Genomic DNA, 19,339 nt, shown 5'->3' with positions numbered 1-19,339 from the left:
TTGCCAAAGCATATGAGAAAACACTACATCATCAAAGCCATTGAAGTTGTAGATTGTGTAGCAGACTAACTAGCAACATAAATACCCAAAGCTTCGTGTAAGTAAGAAAATAAAATAAGTCACTGAAGATTGCACAAAAAGTGCTGAAACATGCCTGGATAAAATGAAACTGAAAAGTATATTAGAACAAATAAGCCCTCGGTCACAAATATTAAGTCAAAAATTTTGACTTAATATTTGTGACCGAGGGCTTATTTGTTCTAATATAATTCTGACACGATCACTGAACCTTAGCAGCTATGTTCAAAGTTTTACGAAACTGAAAAGTTGTCGCATAAGGTGGAATTCCTCGTCCTGTTTTCATAGCAAGCATGGGCGTAAGAAAAACTGCAACACCACAAGATGATTATGACCAGATTGATTGTTAGAACAAGGAAGGAGAAGAAACGGCGACATCATACAAATTATGAAAGAATATGACGATTCCAGATTTATTTAAAACTTTCGTACTTGTACTTTTCGATCTCATGCTTGGAAACTGGAGCACATGAATGAATGAAATGTGAAATTGTTTCCTAACATAAAGCTTCTTGCTTGTAGTAGGCCTAATAGGCATTTGATATTGGTACTTCATGAATTATATTCTGTCACGTTATAAAAATGACCATTTGTGCCAAAACAGTCTTGTTTATTTGGTGTGTGTTAGAGTTGCTGCAATATTAGAAAGGCCTATTTTGTTTTATGTGGCAGACAATGACAAAATATACATAACCGGATTGAGAAACCACACAAGTCCTGGGTACTATTTGTATTAACAGATTTTTCAGTATTAGACAACAACATTTCAATTTTTCATGTAGCAAAATGTTTGACCAACTTTGATGAGGTAATAGATTCTTACGCAGAAAGGAAAGCACACCATGTAAATCTGTAGCAAGATTAGAGAGAAAAATATGTTAGGAGCTAAGGATTGAAGAAATGTGTCCTGTCTTGCTTGTCTCATGTCTTTACTGATTTTATGCATCATATATTCAATTTTATATCACACAAAACAGCAAGTTATTAGCTAATAGACAATAAAGAGTGCAAATTTGTAAAGAGTTCTTGCTCTCTCGATTACAGATAATCCTATCCAGCATTAATTGCGAGGGGCAGGACATTTTAATTTCCACTGTCCTGAATATAGTTTGATGGCATCCATTACAAAATATACACATTTGAATTCCACAGAACGGAATACAGTGATGTGCGATAGAAGAATGCTGTGTGAAGAGGCATGGCACTGCATTTTGGCACACTTAAGATCAAATAACATGTCTTACGTTTCCTCGAGCACATATGTTTTATGCATCAGACTCTTCAAGAAGATGTGTGCTACAAGTTGTCCATATTTTTGAAAATTCGATATTTTTTTGACATCATACCTGAAACACTTGAGTGGTGGGGGTGGGGCTGGGGGGGGGGGGGGGGGGGGGAGCACCATTTTCTAGTAGTGCCCCAGTTCGGAAATATAGATCTTGGGATTCAAAAGTGCTTCTTTAATGTTGGCAAAATCAGTTTGTCATTGCTTAGTCCACAACTGAGGGTAGTTCTTCCATTGAATATTCAACAGAGCATCTTTATTTAAAAGCTGGTGTATAAATTTTCTGAAGAAAGATACTAATCCAAGTTATCCTTTTGACTGTTTCTTATTTTGAGGTACAGGGCAGGTCTGGAAGTACACCTTGAGGTGATATTGTGTATACAAGGAAAATCCTTTCCTTACTGGAATTTGTCTTCATTAGGTTGGTTGTGACTCTGTATTCTGAAATCCTATAGAAGGCTCGAGCCAAGAGCCTCAAGTTTTCTGACCACATGGGGGTAGCAATCAGTAAATCATCAACATACACAGTGACTCTGCTTAACAATTCAGGTCCTAAGACTCAATCTAAAGCAGAAATAAATACATCTGCACTGATGTTTAAGGAAGAACACAGAACTCACAGCTTCTGCCCCCACATATGAAGCCAGTGTACTTACGGCTGTCCTCATGTAGTACAATTTGCCAGTATGGGGTTTGGAGATCTATTATGGCGAGGAACTTAATGTTATGGAAGTTTAGAAGTTGTTATACCAAGTTGACAGGCTGCGACCTGACAGACATAATAATTTTATTTATTCCTCGTGCTTCGGGCACGTTGCGGACACTACTGTCTGATTTGTTAATGGCCAAAATGGGGCTACAGTATGGAGATAAGGATGGTGTGTTATTTCCCAGCTTAGCATTCTAGTGATCTTATTCCTCACAGCTCCCTGCTTTACCCATGGAGTGGGGTAAGACGAAAAGCAGAAGGTTTTGTGTGGCTACACCTCCATTTTGTGTTTGTATCCTTTGATTATGTCAGGACATCGTTCGAAAACATGAGTATAATGTAATTAAAGGCTCCTGCTTCCTTTTATTCTTCTGTAAGATGCACTGACTCACTTACCTTAGTGCACACAATCTAGGGGTCTATTTCCTGTTTTTCTCAATAGGCTGTTTTCTGTGTCAAAAATATGGTTCAGGTTGTTGTTATTCTGATTGTTCATAACATTTAAATAGCATTAATAGTCATCATTCTCACAAAATATTGATTACTTTTCTGTAATTAAAGCTTAAAAACCATTAAATATCAAGAGCTTGTCATGTGATAAAAATTTTAATCCAGTTATTAAAATTATGCGGTCACAGCAGAATCAACATGCTCAGTCGATACTCGGCGATTAGACTGTTCTCACTACCACTGAGGGCAGCACACACAACTTGACTGCCTCGTGTATGTCAGCTCCTAACGCATGCGCCGTAAACCTCCATTACGATTCGCATGCGTGGAATTCGCTATAAATACAATGACTGCATTGGGTCTATTCAGTTAATTCGTTTACTCTCCTGAGGATGGCTGGACATCTCTGGGCCGAAATATTGTGGCAGAATGTTGATAGGATCTGGCTGCAAACACGAAAATTACTGGAAGTATTTGTACACTGATTGCTACCTATATTGTGTCTTCATTTTCACCTAAGCAGTTGGTAATATCTTCCTGACACAGGTCATTTTTGGTATCACTAAAGTTGTCTTATCTAAGAAAACAGCTTTTCACTAGTTTCATGCTCTCACCCCTATTACTAGCCATCAAATGGGGGCATATCGAGACCGGTTCGAGTTTTCCGAATTGCTTTGTGCACTGATCTCTCTGTTGGGGGTAACCTCAGCTATGTGCACATTATGCATCTGGTTTTGTCAGTCAGTATCTTGTGTGGCTCTCAATTCAAAATTTCATTGACCCTGGCCACTATTCAGAATGTAATTTTGATTGTACTGATTGTAGCACCCTGGCCACTATTCAGAATGTAATTTTGATTGTACTGATTGTAGCCAGGTGGCAGCACCAGATTATTTTATGACCCAGTTGCACTCTGCCCTTGCCAGTGGCCGTTCGGGTCTTTGCCCCCAGTCGGCGGCACATTGTACGCTTATTGACTATAACCCCTCTGGCCCTTAAATCCTGACTGGTGAAACTCAGTTCTTGGTTATTTTTGTATCCTCGCTTGAATTTTTGTCCCTTTCAATACTGAATTGGTTCCTGTTGATATTGCTGTGAAGAGGATATGGCTGCCATCCATGTTGGTTGTTATTGCCATTCCTATCGTATTGTTCGTTAGCTCTTGTGGGGTCTGCTTGTGCACTGTCACTCTGTGGTTGCACAGGTGTCTCTTCGTAGAAAAGATCAATGGAATTGAGAAATGAGAGGAGATTGTCTATATCATGCTCAGGAGGGGTGATTAAATTACTCACATATGTTAGGCAGTGGTCAGGTTTTAAAATTTTTTGGGACATCTACGCATGATATCAAGTTTGTCCATTAACAAGTTTTACTTAGATACTTCTGGAAGTATCTTTTAAGCCCTCCGTGCTTACTGCTGAATGACACTGGGTTAAACACTTTGCCCTCAATCTTTCTTGTACCGCAATGGACCAGAACCTGTCAAGGAATGTCCTTGCAAACTGTTTGTAGGTGTGACATTTTTCTGCCATGTCAGTGGCAAGACTTCACATTGTGTATAACCTACCACGAAGTGTATCTTCTGCCTCTCATTGCAGAAGGCTCTTATGAACACAACCAGGTTTGTTCACTTACCTTCAGAAGAAAAAAAAAAAAAATGAAACTGCCTGTGCCGTAATAAGCCTTCATCCGCAAGCAGAATAGAAAGGCGTGCACCACTGTCCGTTGCTGGCATGACATTGTTTTGATGTATTGAATAGTATTCCGAATACCTCTGTGCAACAAAGACAGAAGTTGGCAGCATCTCCTGCATGTGATAGTTGCGATCTATTTCACCTGACAGGTTGGGATTCAAGTATGGATAAATGTTTGGAGTACCTGTCCTGTCTGTTGACACCTGATAGCTCGGGGTTGAATGTTCCCTTTCATTTTCAATGTTACTAACAATGTTAGTCTGTGACTTTTCCTCCACTGCTTTCAACTTCTGATCTATTTCAGTTCTTATTTCTGCCTTCTGTACCTTCATTGCTTCCTCGATCATATCTACATAACCCTTGTGTTTGCAAACTACCTTCCGTGCCAGTGCACCGTCTTAGTCTAGGATACCAGTCTCAGCTCTATCCTTTACTTCCTTAATGTTTTTATCTATCCTTTCGTGCTCCTTTCTCATGAAGTGAGTGTTCAGACTAGTACTACTTAGTTGCAATGACAGGTCTTGGACCTGTTCAGGTAGACCTTTTGAATGTTGTTTGCAACCCATCAATGGTACCTGCAAGTGTATTTATATTCTGGCACAATTGTGACTAATCTTGTTGCATTTTTTTCTGAGCATCAGATACCTCCTTCACCTTTTCTATGAACTGTCCTTGTGTCTTGCTTACTGATGACACTTTTTGGCTTAAATTATCTATATCTTGTGACAAATCGCTGAGAAGTTGTGTTTTTAGGTCTTTCCCCATTCTTACAAGTTTATCTGATAAGCCATTTGAAAAATCAGCTTGCATATATTTTGTCAAGTCATTGAACTGTTGTGTTATGTCGGTTTTGATAGCATCAATAGTTTGCTTTTGCTGTTCAAGTAATTCCCTTAGTGCATCGTCTGTTGTTTTTGAGAACTGATTGAATTTTTAATTTTGTTGTTTTGAAAAACCATAAATTTTTTCATCAATTCTTGATTTGAGAGTTTGTTTTTGCTCTCCTTAAACTCATTATTAAAAATCATTGGAGCTTTGTTTAAATAACTGTTGTAACATTTGCATTGTGATAGGGGTTCCCGGTGTGTGCAATGCACGCTGTCCAGTCACGTTTGCATTAGGTGTAAGTGTAGCAGGCAAAGAATCATTTAAGTCTATGCTGTCATGCATTACATTTTCACCAGGACAAAAAATATTCGCTGAAGAAAACTGTGACCCTGTCTCATTTACTGTCATCATTGTATCAGTTTAAATGATAATGCTACTATCATCTGCATCCACGTTGAATTGAAAAATGTAATTAGTCATCATCACGACATTTTTAGTTTTGATTTCATATGTTTGCCATTTCCATTTCAGCGACATATTGTGCCTGGCTATCCGGCAATGGATTGGCAACAGTGTGCCTATTGTGTGTACTAATTTTTTGATACTTTTACAAAATTACAAAATATGTGAATACTTTTCAAAGTGAAGTAGTCTGTTTGTAATAGGATACCACTACGAAACATAGTCTGTGGTGCCTCGCTAACATGTATCAAAATACTTTGTTGGCGTAACTCAATTAAATGCACCCATTTCTCTCCGTAAAATTGGTTTTCTGTTCAAATGTCTACATATTTTATGAGAACGCTTCAGTTTGGGAATTGGATTAGGAAACTTGCTATGATCACTATTGGCAGAGGTGCAACTAAGCGCAGTCATGTACGCAATGGATTGTGAATTTTCCTGCCTCTTCGTTGGCTTTCTCATTGCTTCCAGAATTAATAGTCTAATTGATTACACTCAATCTTTTGCGCGTTTGTAATTTCCATCCTCATTGTGATAACATAGTATCCCATTCATGAAACAGAGAAAGACAACAATTAGTATAATATAAAATTTACAAAATTATATAATTATTTTGAATTATTACAAACGTGCCAACACACACTCGATGACAACATCGTACTGTAGTTCGCCGGGTATAGTAGATATAGTGTTTTTTTATTTATTTTTTTATTTTTTTATTTATTTTTTTATTTTTTTTATTTTATTTTATTTTTTTTTTTTTTTTTTTTGGGGGGGGGGGGGGGGGGGATGAGACAATGTTGATTGTCCAGATGTGAAGTAATTATGCTGATGCATGTTCAGCTGCATCAGGAACTGTGTGCACAGAAATGCACACAGGTGTAGATGCATGGTGTTATGAGGTTGTGGTACTTCTAAAAAATTTGATAAATGTTAATCTCGTTTAGTTTTGGCATGTGACTTAGTGTATTACCTTTTCTCCCCAGTGATACACAACAACGCTGGCCTGGCCACAGCGGCTATTCTATCTTTGTGTTGTCTTCACCTCTGAAGAGCTTCAGTTAAAAATGCAAGTGCGTATTGCATCAGGAGAAGGAAATCAATACTGACACAGCATAATCACATACGTCTCTGTTGCACCAGCTAAAAGACCAACAGACATTGTGACCGGTGAAAAAAGACAAATTAGGTGCATAAAAAAATTGACAGATTAACCTTCATTTTTCTGTTATCTTAGATATAATCATATCACCCTATGATACCTTTGCCATATGGAGATGACATGAATATTAATTTATATGTGTAGGCCATTTAAAGAAGCTACACAAATGGAACAAGGCCCATCTTTGCTTGTTTTTGAGTCTTTTGAAAAACGTAATAAGACACACTTCAACTTACAAATTTTAGGTTGTGGTCCCATCTTATAATGTGGTTACTGAGCTTGTATCGCGTTATGGATGTCACTTCATTGGTCTCAGTCCTGGCTCTCACCACTTTCGTCGGTCAAGGAAAGTTGGGAAGGTCCTGACTGGACTGGCATTTCAGCTCCATCAAACTGCCACAGATATAAGTATTATTTTCATTTCTATATTAACTGGTACAGTAGATTTTTGTGACCAGAATATTAAACTGGTACAGTAGATTTTTGTCCCCAGGTCAGGAGAATGTAGCTTTTTTTGTCATTGAATCTGCAGGCAACTGTTAACATAATTCCAAATGCTGAACTGTCAGCTTTCATATGGATCATCATAAATGAAACATGTATATGCTTACTGTTCAATCTTGTCACACTGTCTTACTTTATTTTGAAGTATTTTTTCCATCTCCATATTGGTGTCCCAGTGTGTATGCCCCTCGGAGCAACCGAGAAGTCTGGGAAAAACCCAGAAATCTTTTCATCGGGGAGAAATTGGGAAAAAGTGGGAATTTTTTTAGCATTCTGGGATTTTTTCATTGTTTTTGGTTTTCAGTTAAATTATTGTAATTTTGACTGATAAGAACCGATACCCTAACAAAGAATTTTACTTTAGCCAGCTACTGCAGAATAATACTGCACCAATAAAACATAAACACGAGAATAACAGGGAAATATAACCTGCACAATTTACGAAAACAAAGCACAGTGCACACACAAGCATCTACTGACAGCAAAATGTGTCAAAAACTATGCAATACTTTGCAACAACAAACTGCTCTCGATGCATCTTTCTTGTGGGTCTCATTTTGATGAGCATAATGTCACAACTGTTAACATTTTTAACAGACTGTGGGAAAGTGCTGCGAATGTTGGTTTGAGAAGTGTTACTTTCAAAGCAAATTTCCTTTTACACAAGATGACTTTTATTACTTGCGAGACTTTCTTAAATCACAGAGCGTTAGATTCTAACTCAAAACTTAATGCTTGACAACCACGCAACAATTTCAAGCCAAAAAGACCAACCATTTTGCCATTACTTAAAATTTTACTGGCACATTTTTGTTGATATATCTTAAAAGGCAACCCGTGTTTAAAAAGACCAAGTTAAGATTAGTGTGAATGCTTATTTTAGATCTTTTGTAGATTACAAATTATGCAAATTAAAAAAAAAATTATATGCGAGAATTTAGCTTTTATTGTAGCTATATGTATGCATATTAATTTAAACCATTAAATTTTCTTATTTGTGTGTTTACATTACTTAACAGTGATGTTGCTATTGGCTAACAACATCACATGTCCCATGCTCTGAATATCTGCTGTCATTGGCTGGCATGAGCTATAATTGTTTACAAAGGCACATCACAGTCTAGACTTCAGTGCTGTGGTGGAATTCGTGTTTGTCCTTTTGTAATACGAAAATATGCACCGTAAATGTTGCTGCGCATCAAAGGTCTTTACAGAACATCGTTTTTTGCTGTGTTTCGTTTCCTAAAGTGCTGTGAAGTTCAATGCTGGCATATAAAACCTTTGCTATTCAAAGGATTAATAAGTTTTACATATTATCACTTAACTCAGAAGAACTGTACTTTCACCCAGGTAAAAGTGTGTTTTCGTATGAGAAAAAGTGTGTTTTTATCTGAGAAAAATTTGCCCCCACCCCCCTCCTGTCTGTGTGTACAACCAGTGGCAGTATACATTGTCTTGCAAGAAGGAAGTGCAGTTGTAATTTAATTTATTGAAGTTGTCATTTCTCTCTTCTTCTTTGGGGAAAATCCAGTAATTACTTGATAGTGTTATTATTTATTGTTATTGGACAGATCACATGTACAAATGTGTAATACAATGGTAATAACAGTGTAAAATTATATACCTCTAACATGTGCCCATTTTTGTTAATCAGAGGTAAGTCAGCCCAAAGTTTTTTTGCCACACTCTCTTTCACACATTTCACTCATTTCATCTCTGCAGTGACACACATTGTTGTGAGGTCCTAATTGTGCTCATTGTAAACCTGTATCAGAGTAACAGTGATTAACAGTTAATTGTTTGTAGGTCTGGTAACATTGCAACAGACAGTGATGTCATCCAGTTAGTAACATAACTGTTGCAATTTGTTTTTATTGTGTGCTTTGTTCTCTGTGAAGCATGTTCATTTTACGCAACATAATATCAGAAGTTAGCTTTGCAGATGATTGGGCTACTAATATCCTGCAAGGTGAACTCATTGTTAATTAAATAAAGGCAGACATATTTGTTTTTGCCTTGTAGGTTTGACATTTGAAGGTAGGTGACAGACTTCACTATTACTGAGCTCTATGTGCGTGCCTTTTCAGTGTACTTGTCTGCAGCTTAATGTGTCTTCTGTACGGTAAGTAATAATCTGTCTTTTCCTACTTTGTTGATATTCCTGCCTGGAGTGTCCATTGTTAAAATAATATGAATGTAGGTTGCGAAATTATTTTACATCAATAATTGCGTTTAATCCTTTTGAGGGATCACCAGATTGCCTAAAATAAGCTGGATATGCAACCCATTCATCATAAAGCCACATAAAATGGATTGCTGCATGTGGCTTTGTGATGGATGGGTTACCTATGCAGCTGCCTTTGCAGAATATGATGATGCCCCAAAAAGGTGCAATGCATTATTGATATTAAATAATTTTGCAACCAAGACTGCTTTTATTCTGAAAGCACAACATTGTTATTACCTTTATTAATATATTATTACTTGTTTCAGGAGGGTAGAGTGTATTTCATCAGTAGAGGTAAGCTGAATCCAACAAACAAGAAATTTACCAGCGTCAATCATCATTACCAAATGACGTTTACACGTTGGACGACAGTTAGACCATGTAAGAAAGATGACACGAGCATCCCTCACATTGCTTTCAACTTTGTATCTCTGAACAAACTTGCTGACACTGCTCTTTCAGCAGTCATTGGTAAGTAGTTTTATGTTGAAGGCATTGTTTTCATGAAAGAGTTTGTGGACAATATTTGCTCATGGTCAGAAAACGTCTCATGTCAAGCACTGAAGTTTGTATTAAAACCAGGATACAAAACCTAAAACGTATAAAGCCCTGAATGAAAAGCATAAGATGGATATAAAATATTTTGGGCTGGTGATGCTCCTAAGCTTGTGTACTGTTCAGAAACATCTCATTTCAAGAAGTGTTTAAAAACTTCATTGCATGACTGGTTAAGGAGAATTAGACACACAACAGCAGCAAATTAATTACAGAACTTTAAACTTCTTCAACAATTGTCGAACTCGAGCAAATATTGGTACGGGGATTACCAAACTGTATCTGTCTGGTATGGATTTTTTCATATATAAATGATCCAGCAATATTTATACAGGTCATTGACTAAAAACTTCACACAATGTGATGTATACGTATGTGTTTGTTCTATAATATACTGCAACACTTTATGAAAAAACACATTAACATAAGGAGGGATGGAACTATATTACCTTGTGAATAATATGTTTGATACACATGTACATGATACTTACGGAAATGTAGGTAGAAGGAAGGTAACAATTCACTGTATGGTTGAGGCGTTCAAATTAATCCTTTTTCAGAGGTCAAAGAGCAAGTGAACATGCCATCATTGCCCCAGCCAGCGACAATGTACCAGCTAGAGACGGGCAGACTCGTTCATCCTTGGGAACTATTTCACTGGTGATAGCTCTTTTTTGGGAACCGTCCATTTTTACTTGTTCACATTTCGTTTGTGAACAGTGTATGGTTCCTATGAAAAATTGAAAATTATTAGCATGGGTGACTGAAGGATGAAAGTCGCCTCCCCCCTGGAGTACAGAGTTTTTATTCATTACAAAATGATCACACAGTTGTAGAAGTAATATTTGTGATTTTGCTAAACCTCTCGTTCGCCAACTGTAGCATTACGGGGCTGATCGCAGTGAAACAGTATAAGGTGGAAAATGAAAACCGGTCCTGAGTACGGACTACTCACCTGTTACACACTATTTGTTGGCCACTATGAGCAGACTGGATAAACATGTAATAATTAGGCAATAAAGAAATAACAAATAAGCTAATGCAAACAACTATTTCGAAACGATGGATGACGATTGGTGAACGACAATGAGCAGTCTAGTACTCGGGGCCAATTTTTCCTGCGCCGCACTGTGCCACTTGAGTAATATTGTAAAAGATGTTCTCTTTACAAAATGTAACACCAAACACTCGTTTATGGAGTATGGGCTTCATGCAGTTGTAAGTCAATCTGCCTTCCATAGCAATGAACATGCTGTTTTACCGTGGATCAAAAAAAGTGGCCATTCATGTGTGCCATGCCAACTTCCTTTGCATGTGTAATAACAAAAAAAACTTGCCTCTCCATAAGTATATCTTCTGCTGTTTATCAAAGTAGTGAAGTAAGCTGATATGTGCTTTTGTTACCTGAAAAGATGTATGTATTACATACCGTGAAATTTTTATGTGATTTTCATAATTATAAAATAGATTTTAATCGCCGGTCGTGGACACTGAATAGAATGCGAAAAGAACCAGAAGCCCAGAGTCCAAAAAATGTTTGAAACAGATCTAGAATCGGCATGCGCAGCAAACGAAACAAACAACTTGATACCGACTAGGAGCAGTAGGCAGTGGAACTGTGAGTGGCCACACATAAAAGGACGAGTGCAGCCGAGGGAGGGTGAGACTGAGACGTGAACGGGACCGAGGCTGGAGCGAGACCAGCCGACGTGCCATTGTAGGAATGAGACTGACCGTTTCCTGTTCCCGGGAACTGTAAGTGGGAAGCCGTGACTGAAGTGAACAATGAAAGACCGTTTCTTAGAATTAAATCCTCACTCCTTCCATTCATCTTTGTGAACCGTTCCTTTGGACCCATTAGTTCATGAACGACGTATCTCAAGTACCGGCCTTGGATTTTGGCTGGGGATGAGTGGTTCTATGGAGTGAAATTGGTGGAGAGGAAGGTACAGATGGGGAGTAGGAGAGAGGATTAGAAGAAAGGTTTGCTGATGGTTGAGAGCTAGAAACAGTAATTGTGTGGGACAGAAATATGGTGCTGGAGAGATCATCGTGGCACAGACAGGAACAGCTGCAAGTGGAGCAGACTGGCGTGGGGGAATGGACTGGGAGAGGGTATACAACATAAAAAGATGGTGACTCTGGACAAGAGGTTGAGTGTAGAACCGCGTGGGTATGTAGTGGAGGTGGTTGTGGAACAGGGGCTACCAGAGATTGAGGCCAGGAGGATTGCATGATCGAAGGAGTGTTGTAAGGACAGTTCCTGCCTGTGTAGTGCAAGAAGGCCAATACTGTGTAATTCAGAAAAGCTGCTGTCGGTGGGCAGGGATTCCGATGCTCCAGATTGTGAAGCAGCTGTTGAAGTAGAGAATGTTGTGCTCAGCAAACCTCTCCACTGAGAGGTCAGCTTTGCTCTTGGCCACAGTTTGATTGTGATCAGCTGGTTAGCAGTCAGGCCCATATAAAAGGCTGTGAAGAAGTTACTGCAGAATTAGTGTATGATATGGCTTTGCCTGTGATAAGGTAGGATCTACATGTGGCATGTGAGGGAGGGAGGGGGAGGGGGGGGGGTGGAGACTGGAATATATTGTGCTTCACAGGTGCTCAAAACAGGTCTCACACAGGGTACAGCCAGTGTGAGGAAGGGATCAGAGTAGGTTTGTCACGAGGTGGACTGCATTTTGTAGATTGGGTGCGCAGCGGAATACGGCTGTGGAGGTGGCAACACCTTTTTATGCAGTTCAGAGAAACTTCTCCATTGTAAGCCACCTACGTTGTAACAACGTCTTCCCTTTTTTGCCCCGTCTCCAGTCGCCCACTCTCTATGGTATAGCCCCACACTGCAGTTGAGCTACAGTTCCAGGCAATGTAGTTGGCTGGAACAATATAGCCGTGCATGGTGTACGCGAATTATGTCAGCTTGGAAGAAGGATTCATTTGAAAGCTTACCAACATTCTCAGTCTTTATGTGCATGTAGACAACTGGGTGCCACAACTGCATAGTGAGTTGTTATGTACTTATAATGTAATCTAGCATTTTTTAGTTGGAACAGCTCAAAACACTGGCCTCCACTAGCTTCTACACATCCGTATCAGTAGATGCTAATGTAACTCATAAATAACTTGCAGAAGATAGATGTCCAGCAACCATAAATTTATGGAATGATTTTATCACACTGCCAGTTTCAGTGCAATTTGCCGAGAAGTGAGGTTTCACACTACAACCAAAGTAAAAGATGTGAAAATTGTTAATTTAATAATACCACATTTCATTTGTTATCTGTCTGTCGTCTCTCCATCTTCCGAGGACCCTTCTTCTCAGGAACGGGTAGATGTATTGAAGTTGAAATTTACATCACGTACGAAGGTCTGTGGTCCCTTGGTTCTAGAATAAACATTAGCTTCTAAGTCATTGCACTCAGAAGGTATGACCGTTTGTCAGATATTTTGATACACGTGAAAACAAAACTTGTAGGACATAGAATCATGAAATGTGACAAGAAGAAAGGTATCATAGTACAAGTAAAGGAAAAAATGGGGAAAATTGTTAATTTGTAATCATATCATAAAAAAATATTTATTTTGTCATTTGTTATCTGACTTTAAATTTGAAACTAAAACATTCTCAAAAGCTCGTCATCTGGTTAGCAGGTTATTACAAAAGTAAATAATGGCTTAATGTGAGTTTAGTTGTCTAGTTCATTTGCATATGATGATCAGCTTCTATTTAGTAATTTTGAGAGTTAATGTATCACATGTCAGTGCTTCACATTATCTGTGACTGGTGTAACAAAATTTTACAAGTAATAACAAAAATAATGAACATTTTGATTGTGTCTACAAAAACTGAACGACATAGTTTCTCACTGACTGGTAGTGAACATTACCGACAGATGTAGACTAACTACTAAATAACTTAGTTTTTGAATACTCACCTCTGACCAATTTTGTACACAGCAGCTATATAAAGATGTGCATAGAAAAGGAATTGAAAAATTTTGAAATAAAAATCTACCTACAATGTTAGGAAAAAAATGAGCTGTTCAGTCTCACACAGGCACAGCATTAAGATTTGCACATTATAGCTTTTTGCCAGTAAATTCTTCAGCAAAGAATACACAGGCATATTCAAACAAGCAGCCACACCTCACACGCACACGACAGTTACCAGCGGCAGCAGAAGCTGGAATGCGACTGTCATGTGAATAGCAATCTGGAGCGGAGCAGGCCAAGGGGTGGGATAGGAGCGCAAGGGTGGGGGGAGAGAAGAGCGCAGTCTGGTGAGGCGTGCAGGGGCTAGAGACTGCCAGGTGAAGGGTGAGGAGGTGGGGGGAAGGAGGAGGGGGAGGGAAGAGGAGAGGAGCAAGGAATGGGAAAGGACATTGCCAGGGGGCGGCACACAAACAGGGGGAGAGAATGTAAATTGGCAGAGGATGGCACACAAGAGGCTGAGGGAATATGGAAAGGGAGGATGTGATAGCACGAGGGAGTGGAAACTATTGGGTGGAGGGTGTGGAGTCAGTAGGTTACCTTAGGTTGAGCCCAGGATAATTTTTGGTGTGGAGAATGTGTTGTAAGGATATCTCCTGTTTGTGCTGTTCGAAAGCTGGTGCTAAAGGGGAGGATACATCTGGATCAGCCTAAAATAACATACTTTCCCAACACCCTCTGCCCAACAGTTTCCATCCCGTCATCCTACACTTCCTCCCATTCACATTCTCTCGACCCCTTTGTGTGCTGCCCTGTGGCAACAAATCCATCTGCCCTTTCCCATTCCTTGCTCTTGACCTTTTTTTTGCCTCTTTACCCTCCCCCTCACCCCACCTCCCGACATTGCACCTCACACTCTCTAGCCCCTGCATGCCCCACCAAACAGCATTCTTCTCTCCCACCTCCCATGCCCTGCTATCCCTCTGACTTCCCTGCCACACTCCAGTTTGCTATTAACGTGACAGTCGCATTTTGGTTGGAGCTGCCGGTGATAATGGTCGTGTGTGCCTGAGATGTGCTTTCTTGTGTGTGTGTGTGTGTGTGTGTGTGTGTGTGTGTGTGTGTGTGTGTGTTTTTTCTCTGCTAAAGAAGGCTTCGCCTGAAAGCTATAATGTGTAACAGTCTTTTTCTTGTGCCTGTCTGGAACTCAAATGGGTCATCTTTAGGGCAAGTAGCAATGTGTTGTTTTCCTAATATTGTTGATGTTTCCATTGTTTAAAATACAAATCTATTACATTTTAGATGCTTACATAAAATGAGGGAGGGAGGCAGTATGGTTGTTTTGATTAATTATAAGCTGTGTAAAAAAAAAAAAAAAAGATAGCACTACTTTATAAAGTGAAAGTTTTTCTGTATACTGGGATTCCCAAAGAATGCCAAAAATTTTCTGGAAAATTAAGTTTTCTGATTTTTATGTTTTAAAATTAGCTAACTTACTACTTTAGGAAAATTACACATTTTTGTAATCAGAAAAAATCTGGCCTACAGAATAATAGGTGTAGAATTTTGCCGAGTTCACTTTTAAGATTGAAACATTCTGGAATGGAATTATTTTGAATAAATATAACTTTTTAAACACACAGTTTTTGAAAACAACAAAAAATAAAAAAAATAAAGAAAGAAAAAGAAGCTCATTACAAAATGGAGAATGAGTGCTTTCAGTTAAGATATGTAAATATTAAAAAATTTAATTAATAGTTGGTTTTAATTTTTAGTAGTAAACAGTTTTAGTCAATATTTCATTAAATAAAATGCTTACTCAAAAACTAAATATTGTGTCACCATCAGTGGTGTGAAAACTATACATTGAGTAATGTTTTTTGAAATGCAGTGTGGATAGGAATTGAGTAATTTTATGTACTCTGGTTGTCTGCATTACATATCCAGAGTGTACATAAAGTCCGGGAACACATTCAATTATTTATTGCACAAGAACCAAACATTGTACAGATATCATACAAGTCATTTTGAAGAGAAACCCTGTAAGTATTTTTCACGTATACCGCTATAGCGTAGTTTGGTAATTTGCCAATAGTTGGCGCTAGTCGCAGACGTGGTGAGTTCAGATGAGGAGCGAGCTCTCTGTGTGTCGAGTTCAACAAAAACAAGTGTGATAGTGCTGTTCATTGGATGTTTAGAACTGAGTACGCTAAGAAGTCGCCAACAAGGAAGGCCATTTACTGCTGGCACAACAAATTCGTTACGACTCGTTGCTTGTGCCCGGCAAAGAGAAGCGGACGTCCCAGCGTGCGTGAAGTGAATGTGGAACATTTTGAAATGCAGTATGTATGACATCTGTACAATGTTTATTTCTCGTGCAATAAATAATTGAAAGTCTTCCCGGACTTTGCGTACACCCTGTATAATATATAACACAAAAGAACACTTTATGAGTGGAATTGTAGCTATTATATCTCACTATATTTCAAGTTCCTGTTACTTACTCGTCGGAAGTTAGTGTACGTTCTACATTATACAAAATTAATTGGGAGTTATAAAATACAATAGTGTGTTTAAAACTAAAAATGGTCTTTGTGATACAAAAATATGTAACGAAATACTTTGCCTCTGCATAGTTTTCTTGGCACTGGGCACACCTCAGTAGGTTATTGTTGCTCCTCATAAACGATGCTTTGGTATTTGTTTGAGTTAAGTGCATCTACAGTGTAGACACGTGCTGGCTAGTGGACAGTACATCTGCTGAGGGCATTGTTTTGAGCTGTACCTGTCATGTAGTGTATTGATTTTGCTAAGAAATGCTGTCATAATACTACATATATATGGGTGTACTAGACATACTATGCACAAGGCAAGGTTTCATACTTACCTCTTAGGCTGTTTTCCTTAACTTATGTACTAACTTATAGAATATATTGTGTGATATTTGTAATTTGTGTATCAGCTTTTAAAAATTAGTTATGTAACACAAATCCATATTATATGTGGATATTGTTTTTTAACTCCCATATAGATTTGATCATTTTTAGTGATTTAAGTTTTGCTACAGATTAATAGCTCTTCTATACTTTATTCTGCTAGTTTTCGTGGCAGTTGGATTAATGCAAAATTGATAGACAATAAAGCTGTCATATTCCTATTAAAATATCTCTGTTACTTGACAGATAGTAGTGGCGGTAGGTAGTGTTGCCGACTTGAACTTTGAAATAACACTTCATTTCTGATGCAGCAGACGCCAAATGTTGACTTAAATATAATGGTTTTTACCACTTCCTTCCTTTCTTTCTTTCCCTCCTTCCTTTCTTCATTCTTTTGTGTTTGTGTTTGGGGGAGGGGAGATAATATAAATGTAGAAATAAGGAAAGAGTAAGTTTCTCTGAGCCACTGTTTTTGTACATCTTTTCTCCCTTTTATTTCCTTTTCATCTCCTCTCTGTCTCTCATGTGGTTTTTCAGAGTTTGTGTGTTGTGCATCTGCATCATAAGTGTGGATTGAAACTCTTACATACTTGTCCCACTGCTATTCTAATACAACGGGTTTCACAAGTGATCGTGCAGTTGAAGCAGTGTCAAGTCATGAAAGTTAATGAATTCAAATAATAATTGTACAGTTAATTGAGGAGGTTCACTGATGTTAGCCAACACAAAAAAATTATTTGTAAATTAAATCATTTTCCATTCACAGCAGTCAGTGGCCGTAATGGTAATCAGTCAGTGAGTAAATACAAAGTGTTAAATAAATGTACAAAATATAACCACTCCAATTAAAGTGTATATATGAATGCACCCTAGTGGATTCACTTAAGCAACTATTTATTTAACTGATATGTGAACACAAAATCCCATAGTGCCTCAGTTTCACCAAAGCCCAACAGTTAGTTCACAAAACAATATTTCTCCCCACTGTCTTACAATCCACGTGTGATATCACCAGAGTTCATCGCAAATAGCAGCACAAATAATTCGTAGTTTAAATGCTGCTCATAGCTTAAAACTCATAACAATGTTCACGTATCAGCTCATAGCAAATCGTGAGCTGCTGTACAATGTTAAATGTATAAACCCTGTACAGCCAATTAATCACTCAAAAACAAGCACCAGAGCTTAACACTAACCGATATAACTGCCAACTCCCTGAGTGACCAGCAGCAGCCAACCACACGTTCTCCAACACTCAGCCTTGAATACAATTAAACATAATTGTCCACTTATATTGAGGATCCTTAAGCACACTTTTCATTGTCGCTCTCCGAATTTTTTTTGTAAGTTCCACCACATTTTAGTTATACGTGTCTTAATGGTGAAATGTATAATTACTCGATTATCTATGAAGTCTTCTAGAAAAGGATCAGGCTTTTACTTCTAGAATCAGGCTTTGGTTAGATACAGTTGTTTGACACAAATCTTGTTCAATCAACTTCTACACACCTTTCCCAACACTGCTGCCTCTGTGGGGAAGCATCGCCGTAAAGCCTCATTTGCCGTGGTACGCAGCTACTCTGTCAAATTGTGTGCACTGTCTGGCCCCTTCTTCTTGTCAAGTTGTGCCACAAACTCCTCTTCTTCCTGATTCTATTCAATACCTCCTCATTAGTTATGTGATCTATCCTTCTAATCTTCGGCATTCTTCTGTAGCACCACATTTCGAAAGCTTCTATTCTCTTCTTGTCCAAACTATTTATTGTCCGTGTTTCACTTCCATACATGGCTACACTCCATACAAATACTTGAAGAAATGACTTCCTGACACTTAAATCAATACTCAATATTAACAAATTTCTCTTCTTCAGAAACGCTTTCCTTGCCATTGCCAGTCTACATTTTATATCCTCTCTACTTCGACCATCATCAGTTATTTTGCTCCCCAAATAGCAAAACTCCTTTACTACTTTAAGTGTCTCATTTCCTAATCTAATTCCATCAGCATCACCCGACTTCATTCGACTACATTCCATTAACCTCATTTTGCTTTTGTTGATGTTCATCTTATATCCTCCTTTCAAGACACTATCCATTCCATTCAACAGCTCTTCCAAGTCCTTTGCTGTCTCTGACAGAATTACAATGTCATTGGCGAACCTCAAAGTTTTTATTTCTTCTCCGTGGATTTTAATACCTACTCCGAATTTTTCTCTTGTTTCCTTCACTGCTTGCTCAATATACACACTGAATAACATCGGGGAGAGGCTACAATCCTGTCTCACTCCCTTTCCAACCACTGCTCCCCTTTCATGCCCCTCGACTCTTGTAACTGCCATTTTGTTTCTATACAAATTGTAAATAGCCTTTCGCTCCCTATATTTTACCCCTGCCACCTTCAGAATTTGAAAGAGAGTATTCCAGTCAACATTGTCAAAAGCTTTCTCTAAGTCTACTAATGCTAGAAATGTAGGTTTGCCTTTCCTTAATCTAGCTTCTAAGATAAGTCGTAGGGTCAG

General features: G+C 38.4%; 1 protein-coding gene across 5 annotated transcripts in view; it reads left to right on the top strand.

Annotated features, from left to right (window-relative positions):
* LOC126424752 (replication protein A 70 kDa DNA-binding subunit-like) overlaps positions 1-19,339 on the top strand; it is a 415,354-nt gene that overhangs the window by 63,561 nt on the left and 332,454 nt on the right. For all 5 annotated transcript variants that reach the window (XM_050087475.1, XM_050087476.1, XM_050087477.1 and 2 more), the window contains exon 7: positions 9,666-9,870. In XM_050087475.1, the coding sequence (XP_049943432.1) occupies positions 9,666-9,870 (205 nt within the window). The remainder of the gene's footprint in view (positions 1-9,665; positions 9,871-19,339) is intronic.

The sequence above is a fragment of the Schistocerca serialis genome, chromosome 10, assembly GCF_023864345.2.
Source record: "Schistocerca serialis cubense isolate TAMUIC-IGC-003099 chromosome 10, iqSchSeri2.2, whole genome shotgun sequence".
Taxonomy (NCBI): Eukaryota; Metazoa; Arthropoda; class Insecta; order Orthoptera; family Acrididae; genus Schistocerca; species Schistocerca serialis.
Note: the sequence above shows the minus strand (reverse complement) of the source record. Positions and strands in the feature narration are given on the sequence as shown.